The 10,451-nt window shown below is 37.6% G+C and overlaps 1 protein-coding gene across 1 annotated transcript in view; it reads left to right on the top strand.

Annotated features, from left to right (window-relative positions):
* Positions 1–1,105: 1,105 nt before the first annotated feature.
* The window catches only part of LOC126470860 (katanin p60 ATPase-containing subunit A-like 1), a 56,073-nt gene continuing 46,727 nt past the window's right edge, over positions 1,106–10,451 (top strand). The window contains exons 1-3 of the mRNA XM_050098876.1: positions 1,106–1,185; positions 1,822–2,125; positions 9,921–10,142. Of these exons, the coding sequence (XP_049954833.1) occupies positions 1,106–1,185; positions 1,822–2,125; positions 9,921–10,142 (606 nt within the window). The remainder of the gene's footprint in view (positions 1,186–1,821; positions 2,126–9,920; positions 10,143–10,451) is intronic.

Genomic DNA, 10,451 nt, shown 5'->3' with positions numbered 1-10,451 from the left:
GTATTGTGGTGCTACTTTTCAACGGAACAATTCTCATCCATGCATGGAAAGTGCCTCTGTGAAGTCTCTGTGTGATGTTGAGGTATTCCTGTTCTAGCAACATCAAGATTTGTTGTTGATAGAAAATGCTGAGGACCAGCTGAGACATCAACTCTGTCAAAGTGCCAGTATCCAGGATACCAAGGAATGACTTGCCATTGGAGAGGGTACAATGGCTTTATGACACCCTTGACAATTGTATCAGTAAATAAAGCCAGGCAAAAGAGAGTGCAATGTCATACTGATAGGTGGGTCCACTTTACTGTCAACTTCTTTGTAAATTTGCCCCAATCTTGTAATCACTGAAATAATATCACATACCCTCTCAACCCATGAAGTTTCGTTTTGTTCCCTCCTCCCCAACTGGGTGCTTCACTATTTTTGTCAGGCAGTGTATATACATTTTTCTGACACATGGAAATACACAATAATGAGATACTTGTGACCTGTATAACCATTATCTTTTGTGGAAGTCCAGAAAACAGTTCCTTATTGTCTAACATTGTCTTGATGGACAACTCATCTCTGAGAGCTACATAAAAGGTATACAGAAAATTAGTATCGCAGAAACAATTTTAAATAATGCTGCAGAGCAAATATGGAGATAAAAGCCAAAACCTTACCATTTTCAGAAATGTTTCTTGTAGCTCACCTATTTGTTAGCACAAAACAGCTGCAGTATAATTAAAGGAGCCACTCAAGTAACTGTTGCCACCCTCTCCATCTGCTCTGTGTGCCACACAAGCAAATACACTACTCTTCTCTGCATAAAATTCTGTAGGGCTGATTTTATATAAAAACAACTTTTCTTGTGAATGCCTAAGTTAACAAATTTGTAATTCTTAAAGAAAATAGTCACAATGTTTTGGAATAATATCTATCATAGTAATTTTTTATCCAGATATTTCTCAAAATTATCCACTTTTTGTAGAATTTCTTAAAAGTTCACAGCTTACCCTTTGTAAGATCATTCATAATAAGTATGAAGAGCTGAAATAAATGTTTCCACATTCCCAAGATGCAATTGCTCAAGTGATTCAACAAATTGTCACAGCACTATTTTACAATGTATTGGAAGCTTACAAACTTGTTAAGCACAACCATAGAGGGTTATATCCTGTCATTAATATTCAGTAACTCATATCTGTATGGTACAGTTTATAATATAGTTTTAATGTCGCTAAGTTTGGATTTTTTTTTTTTTTTTTTACTAAAAGTAGTTCTGAAGGAGCATACCACCACAGCCACACTTTTGACATCAGCCACTTTTAGTTAAGGGACAGCACCATTTCTTACTTAGTGATTCTTAAACTGCAATGCATCTCCTCCATTACTGGCAGGTCATGAAGCCATACTGTCACATGCTTTCATGTTTTCACTGTGTTTGATGGTTCTTCATTGACTAAGAGTTTGTTACATTGTCCTATGTTTAAATTGACTCTCACACAGTATATCACCTCTTCTAAGATGGTTTAGAAAGCTATTCATTAATGAAAATGTGGTTAAGATGTGTCTGAATTTTGATTACCACAAATTTTGCAATGACTGAAAATGTGGAAAGATAGGAAAGAAGTACCATCAATATTTTCTGAAAGTTTGAATCATAAATGTGCTTCATAATTAATTCTTATAAACAAAAATGCATACCATAACTTCAGTTTCGAGCTAGTTGTCATAGTATTATATTAGTGAATATCTAAATTCATTACACATTTAACAATAAGTCATTACAATTTCACCAAGTAAATTTTTCATTAAGACTTTTGACTTCTTTCATTGTAGCCGATCCAGGAAGTCTCATTCAATGGACCGCACTCCATGCCTGACAAAGCGGTCACATCCTGGAGCAGCAGTGAGCGTGAAAACACAAGAACCTGTAAGACGGAGCAATGAGGGACCGCCTTCATTACCATCTGCAATACCTTCACAAGATAGTGATTCTCATGAAACCCCACCAAAAGTGTTCCAGGCTGCCCAGTATGAACAGCATCTTGTAGAGACACTTGAAAAGGATATCATTCATAGAAATCCTAATGTGCAGTGGAACCGTGTTGCTGGGCTGAGCGAAGCAAAAGCAATACTTCAGGTGATGAACAATATTCAGTTACACACTTATTTTAGACAGTAATATTTTGTTGAGTTACATGTTATTACTAACACAACTCAAGAATAATCAAAAATTTCAGCAAAATATGATGAAAGTATTAAGAAACCAGAAGAAGGTGTACATGAGAAATGTTTCTCTACTGCTTGAATAACTTTTTGTATTTAAAATACACTTTGGATGTGTGGTATCAGAAATTATGTTTTATATCTCCTGCTTAATAAAAAGAACAGTTTAATACTAAATCATTGCATCAGACATGAGAGCAAATACCCTCACCTCAGGTGCCCTGGATATTGATTGACATCTGCACTCTTCATGCCACTGGTTAGTGGCTGTCAGGTACTGCATAACACGACCACCATTCTCTTCCTCCTGTGTTCTATATGTAGAGGAAGCATGATGAGACCTATGTGTGTCCTACTGCTTCTTATCTTGCTCATGTGGATTTTCCCTTACAGGTACAAAAACAACAAAGTAAAACCAAATTCCATAACACACCAGTGTTCAAAAGTTTCCTTAACAACTTTCCACAGAAAGAACATCCAAAATTTAACATTCTATGTTATAAATCTTCTGAAAGACTTTAACTTGGACCAGACATGCTATTGGGAGTTACAGTATTCATCTCTAAATTTCATGTATATGCTTTGCCAATGCAGCCTTGCCAGAGCCATACTCATTTTTAATCTCCTGTATATGCTGAATTTTATCAGTAGTATTTCATTGAAATGGGATACGCCATTTCCTGTCTCCATAATTAAGTACATAACATAGTTAGCCTTCCACTACTACTTCATGTAATCATCACTAACTAGCAAGACAATGAATGTTTCTCATGATGATGTGCAATTATGTAGAGACAGCCACAATTTGCCTTTAAAAATAGTACTGAGTGACAGTAAGGCACACAAAAAAATGGAGATTTCCACTTGCTGAGTGGTAAGACATCGTTTCCTCAAACAAAAAGGTTATCAGGAAGATAAACATAATTTTGGGGTTGCTGATATATTGCTTTGGATACTGGAACAAAATAAAAACATAATATTTAAATAAATATCAAATTAAATAAATACTAATGTAAAAAGTGAGTTACACACATAAAATTTAGAGGTATTCAGAAAAATATCAGTCTATAGAACCAATGTTAGGGAGGACTGGAATAGTAATAGGAAGAAAAAAGAAGAACAGTGTGACAGAGTCAGTGGTGTGAAAGCAGAAGGAGCTAGGCAGATTACATAATATTGTTGAAGTTCAGACAAAGGATAATGTAGGAATGTTGGGTGTTCTATATGGACATTATCCATTTATGTAGAACATTTTGCATCTGTGTAAAAGATCTGTCCTTTAGTTGGAAGTTACAGATGGTATGGGTTCTGAACACGTTGGAGTCTCACAGTTTCATAATCTTGCTACTTTAGGAATCATATCAATTTAAACATTAATTTTTTTCTTCGGGAATACATATATGTTAATCACACATAAGACGCATAGGAATTTCTGATAGTATTCTAAGCATACTGGTTTAAAAAATCCTTATTTTTTCTTAGATGCAGAATATTCCCATAATTCATAATGAAGAATAGGTTATTGAACTGAAATCACTCATGTATAAAACAATGGAAACACCAGGTTGAAATATCAGCTGTATAAGAAAAGGATAGATTGCTACTCACCATAAAGATGACATGTTGAGCTGGAGACAGGCACAATGAAAATATTATTACACATTTAGATTTTGGCCAAAGCCTTTTTTAATAAGAAAACACACACACATTCATTCACACAAGCAAGCACACCTCACACATACATGACAGCCATCTCTTGCAGCTCAGACTTGTGAATAGTTGCCCCATAATCACAAATACTAATGTATGGTGCTTCACCTGGAAGAGTGACCTTCTCCATTCTCAACAAACAGATAGATCTCATTTCTTCATGGAATAATAGTAAGCTAGGGAAAATAGACATTTTATACTACTCACAGTTCTGCATGTAATTACTTCAGGCTGATCAGACTACAAAATTTATACTGAAACTAACTTTTTATCAACTGAATATAATGTTGATGTGATCCATACTTCATTCTTGATAACTCATTCGATAATGAATATAGAAAGCTGCTCTTGCTTTCTAGGTGACATGTAAAAACATGATATGTCATATAGCTTAGACTAGTCAGCATAAATTAAATTTTAGTGTTTTTCAACAATATGGCAATAGCAACAGAGAAAAAAATTAAACATTTAGTGTGAAATTATTGTTGCAGATGACAGTCCTCTGAAACTCTTTGGCAGTGACTAATCATTTATCAGTGTTTACAGCAATATGTAGGTAAAGTTCCTATACCTACCAAGTGAGCAGCTCGGTGTATCAGAAAAATCAAAGGACATCATATCCTACATTAACATATTTGTAACAGGATTGCTGTTTATTTAAACATTATCTATCGTCTTACACTGCCAGATTCATACATGTTAGGGAAAACTGTCTTTCATGGTAATTTCTTCATGACACATGCACCATGTAGCATAAATTGATTGTGGTGGATATTATGTAAAAGCTTACCTAGACCTCTGTGAGACCTATGGTCATTTCAGAAAATAACATAACTACTACGAACTGTGTCAATATTACTGCTAACATTCATGGCTGACACATACATTTTGAACCCTAGCCAGGTATGCGTAGTCTAAATTTGCACTTATTACTAACCACAAATAATGTTAGGAAGTAAATTTATTGGTGCACCAGTATAAAAATCCCAGAGTCTATGAAGAGGAGTCTGCAAAATGCTTGGTTAGAAACTTTACAAAATATTTTAACTGCATGTGCCCTTAGAAAAAATACTTTTTTAACCTTTCCTGCACTGTCCCAGGAAATTATGTCACTGCACCATAGTGCAGTACTGAATGAAAGTATGTAAACACAATCTGCAGATTACACAGTGGTAGGGATTTTCAAATGCCAAGCAGACAGATAGGAGCTTTTTGGAGAACTTACCCTTTATGCTGGTTCAACTCAGTTTATTATCCATCTGAATGCTTAGACTTTTACATAGAGTTTCATTTATTGTATTCCCATTGACATCTATTTCTAACCAGTAGCTGTAACATTTTTAACTGATTTCAATTGCATAATATAAGATTTGTAAGATAAAGTAAAATAATGGTAAGAATATCATGGGAGATTGTCAGTTCACCTGCCCAACGAACAACATCCTTGCATAACATGTGTCAGTAGACATCGAGTTATAAACACAATGTTTATGTCTGGCATAGTGGTTAAAAGAAAAATATGCAGTAATACATTTACAAATGTGTAAAAAAAATCAGAAATTTTAAAATCTTTTGCTGTTCAAAATATCAACCCTGGTGTGCAACCTCAGTTATTAAATTAACAGAATATACACTGAAGCACCAAAGAATATGGTAAAAGTATGCATGCTCAGGTACAGAGATATGCAAATAGGCAGAATACAGTGCTCTAGTTGGAAACACTTATATAAGACAACAAGTGTCTGGCGCAGTTGTTAGATAGGTTACTGCTGCAACAATGGCAGGTTATCAAGATTTAAGTGACTTTGAATGTGGTTTTGTAGTCAGCAGATGAGCAATGGGACACAGCATCTCCAAGGTAGTGATGAAGTGAGGATTTTACTGTATGACCATTTCACGAGTGTACTGTGAATATCAGGAATCCGGTAGAACATCAAATCTCCAACATTGCTGCGGCCATAAAAAGATCCTTCAAGAACAGGACCAACAATGACTGAAGAGAATTGTTCAGTGTGATAGAAGTGCAATCCTTCTGCACATTGCTGCAGATTTCAATGCTGGGACATCAACAAGTGTCGGTGTGAACCATTCAATGAAACATCACAACACAAAGCTTTAGGACAGTCAGTACCGACATTGGACTGTTGATGATTGGAAATATGTTGCCTGGTCAGAGGAGTCTCATTTCAAATTATATCAAGCAGATGGACGCCTATGGGTATGGAGACAACCTCAAAAATCCGTTGACCTTGCGTGTCAGCAGGGGACTGCTCAAGCTGGTGGTGGCTCTGTAATAGTATGGGGCATGTACAGTTGGAGTGATATGGGACCCCTGATATGTGTAGATACAACTATGACAGGTGACATGTACGTAGGCATCCTGTCTGATCACCTGCATCCATTCATGTCCATTGTGCATTCCAACAACACCCAACACATCCAGAATTGATACAGAGTAGCTCCAGGAACATATCTGAGTTCAAACACTTCTGCTGGCCACAAAACTCCCCAGACATGAACATTATTGAGCATATCTGGTATGCCTTGCAACATGCTGTTCAGAAGAGATCTCCACCCCCTTGTACTCTTACAGATTTATGGACAGCCTTGCAGAATTCATGGTGTCAATTCCTTCCAGCACTACTTCAGACATTAGTCAAGTCCATGCCACATTGTGTTGTGGCACTTCTGCATGCTTTTGGGGGGCCTACATGATATTAGACAGGTGAATTGGTTTCTTTGGCTCTTAAGTGTGTTTAGTAGCACTTGAAGAAAATAAGTAAAGGTACAAGAAGCTGCTTTCATTTTAGAAAGTATGGCATAAAGTTCCTGGTGTTTCAGATGACAGGCTAACATTTCAGATGGTTAACTTTGCATATAAGCACAATACAGCAAAAATCCTAATAATAAAGTTTCGAGGTTAACATCTATGATCACGATGAAGAACTAAGATATAGGAGAACAAGTGTGGAGGTACTTAGACATTCACATACTGTGCATTATTTATTGTTTATGAAGATGTATACATCAATGAAATAGACACTGAAGAGTAATGGAATGATACACATTTCCTTAGTAACATACAGTACCATGATGATGGTGGACACTTGTAATGGCATGGGGTTTGCAAGAGACTAGTTGCCACATGGACTCTTACTGATTGATGATTCACATCTAGTGGAAACTAGTCTAATGATGTGTAGAATCCCAGGCTTGCTCAATAGGACTGAAATTAGACCATACTCAAATATCCATAGAGCACCACACTGACAACATTCAAGAGTGATGTGATGATGTGGGTATTTACACACATCATAAAAAGTTTTGTGTCAACCCAGTTCCCAGAACTCCTGAAGATAGTCATTGACTGTGGATATTGTATCACAGACACAGTCTCTTTGGCTGTTCAGAGATGTCACTAAACCTGCCTGAAGATTTAAACGACCACGCACGAGCAGTGACTATTAGATGGAGGGGGTCCGACTGCCGATCAGTTCCAGTCATTCCACCAGGAAGGAGGTACACGGCTCATGTTGTCTGTAGTTCAACCAAGCCTAGATGGTCAATGCCACAGTTTGATCATGTCCACATTGTTACTTTTAGCCAGGAAGGGTTCTCAACAAGGAAAGTGTCCAGGAGTCTCAGAGTGAACCAAAGCAATGTTGTTTGGACATGGAGGAGTTACAGGGAGAAAAGGAACTGTTCATGACATGCATCGCTCAGGCCACCCAAGGGCTACTACTGCAGTGGATGACTGCTACCTATAGATTATGGCTCAGAGGAACCCTGACAGCAACGCCACCATGTGCAATAATGCTTTTCATGCAGCTACAGGACGTCGTGTTACGGCTCAAACTGCACGCAATAGGCTGCATGATGCGCATCTTCACTCCCAACGTCCATGGCGAGGTCCATCTTTGCAACCATGACACCATGAAATGTGGTACAGATGGGCCCAAAAACATGCTGAATGGACTGCTCAGGATTGGCATCATGTTCTCTTCACCAATGAGTGTCGCATATGCCTTCAACCAGACAATCGTCGGAGACCTGTATGGAGGCAACCCAGTCAGGTTGAATGCACTCTGTCCATCAAGTACAGCAAGGCAGAGATTCCCTGATGTTTTAGCATGGCATTATGTGGGGCTGACATACATCATTGGAGGTCATGGAAGGTGCTGTAATAGCTGTACGATACGTGTATGCCATCCTCCAACTGATAGTGTAACCATATCGGCAGCATATTGGCGAGGCATTTGTCTCCATGGACAACAATTCGCACCCCAATCGTGCACATCTTGTGAATGACTTCCTTCATGATAATGACTTTGCTCAACTAGAGTGACTAGCATGTTATCCAGACATGAACCCTACTGAACATGCCTGGGATAGATTGAAAAGGGCTGTTTATGGACAACGAGACCCATCAACCACTCTGAGTGATCTACACCAAATCGCCATTGAGGAGTGGGACAATCTGGACCAACAGTGCCTTGATGAACTTGTGGCTAGTATGCCATGACAAATACAGGCATGCATCAATGCAACAGGACATGCTACTTGGTATTAGAGCTACCGATGTGTACAGAAATGTGGACCACCACCTCTGAAGGTCTCGCTGTGTGATGGTACAACATGCAATATGTGGTCTTTATGAGCAATAAAAAGGGCAGAAATTATGTTTATGTTGATCTCTATTCCAATTTTCTGTACAGGTTCTGGAACTCTTGGAACCGAGGTGATGCAAAACTTTTTTTGATGGGTGTATTATTATCATGCTGAAAATACATATCTCCAGTAGGACCCTATAAATCACAAATATAAACACATGATCTGCCAGCCACTACCTGAATCCTTAGCCTATGAATGATAGGAGTACATGCACCAGAGGTCACGTTCAGTCTCATATGAATTTAATCACATGAAGAGACTACCACTTATTAGACTGCATCTTGATCGTTATAGGATTACACACACATTTAGAAATATGCAATTCTGTACTGGAACTCATCTGCCTTAGTGACCTTTTCCTTTTGTTGAGCATCCATTTGCAGTGTTTTTGCCCTTATGCTAATTGCTCTGGTCTGCGAGGTGTGGTTTGCAAATTGTTTATTGTGTGATGGCGGTTTTTGTACCTTATGGTGATGCGATAGGTCTTGATGGTATTGTTTCCCAAATATTGTGTACAAAAATAGCAAGTGATCTGGAGGGCTGTGGTTTGTCTATCTAAGGTTAAATTCTCAGCCCAGTGATGGAAATCCCTACCAGCTAAATTTTGATAACTGTAGTTGCAGTATTACCTGGATCAACATAGCCACTGTATATACAGGAAATTGTGGCCAATGAAAGCTCCAGTACCTGTATAGCTTCAGGGATGAAGCTGTCCCTCGCATCTGACTTGTGTCACTTGTCAGTCAAACATCTTGCCTTTCTGTGTGCAGCTGTTCTGTGTACAGCCAGTGCATGGTCTGACTACATTTCAGTCATGTACCATACTGAAACACTCAATTCAGTGAAACAACAAAAGTGCTATTACTCCAATGTGGTAGCAATCAGTTTCCCATCAGCATATATATCTGACCTCATACAGATGCAAATATTCTGTTGTAGAAAAACTGGCTCTGTAAACCTGTGCTATTAAGAAATCTGTTTTACTTACTTTATTTTAATTGAGTCATATTTTTAGTTACTTAACTGAGTAGGACATACAGTGAGAAAGTTGGCGTAACTAATTTAATTTTGAAGCCAAAAAATCCACTATGAGAATGTTACAAATATTCTTTCCAAGATCCTCAAAGAACATGCATCAGTCAAGTGAAATTATTTCTATTTCCGGAACATACATTGCCATTAAATCTACTTTATTATTAATTTACAAACTCATTTCTTTCTGATAAATGGAGAACTTCCAGAATGAATGTTCTATATAATCATCAATTACTGACCAGTGAATGGCATATTGACATTTACATAGGCTGAAAAAGCACTCTATGTTTCAGGAAGCCATGGTACTCCCAATGCTGATGCCTGATTTCTTCTGTGGAATAAGAAGACCATGGAAAGGAATTCTTATGGTGGGACCTCCAGGAACAGGAAAGACTATGTTGGCTAAGGCAGTTGCAACTGAGTGTGGTTCAACATTCTTCAATATTTCTTCAGCAACACTTACCTCAAAATACCGTGGAGACTCAGAAAAGCTCGTGCGACTATTATTTGAAATGGTACGCTTATACAATAATGGAAATTCACTTAAGTTTTCACTAACTGCATAAAAATCACTTTTAATCAGTCAAAGTAGCAATCTGGTTTTAGAAGTCAGTATAGCACAATCAACCATTTATAAGTCATGAAAGTAGTTGCACTTTGCCTACGATTCAGAGATTTTGAGAAAGCTTTAAATTTAATGTCAGTAAATTCTCTTCTGACAGTCCTTGACAGACAATACATTGATTCAACCTATGTTATTATGCTGATGAATTCATAAACCACTGCAATAACTATCATTAGATTTAACCAGGATAACGGGAATT

Source organism: Schistocerca serialis, chromosome 3 (genome assembly GCF_023864345.2).
Source record: "Schistocerca serialis cubense isolate TAMUIC-IGC-003099 chromosome 3, iqSchSeri2.2, whole genome shotgun sequence".
Lineage (NCBI taxonomy): Eukaryota > Metazoa > Arthropoda > Insecta > Orthoptera > Acrididae > Schistocerca > Schistocerca serialis.
Note: the sequence above shows the minus strand (reverse complement) of the source record. Positions and strands in the feature narration are given on the sequence as shown.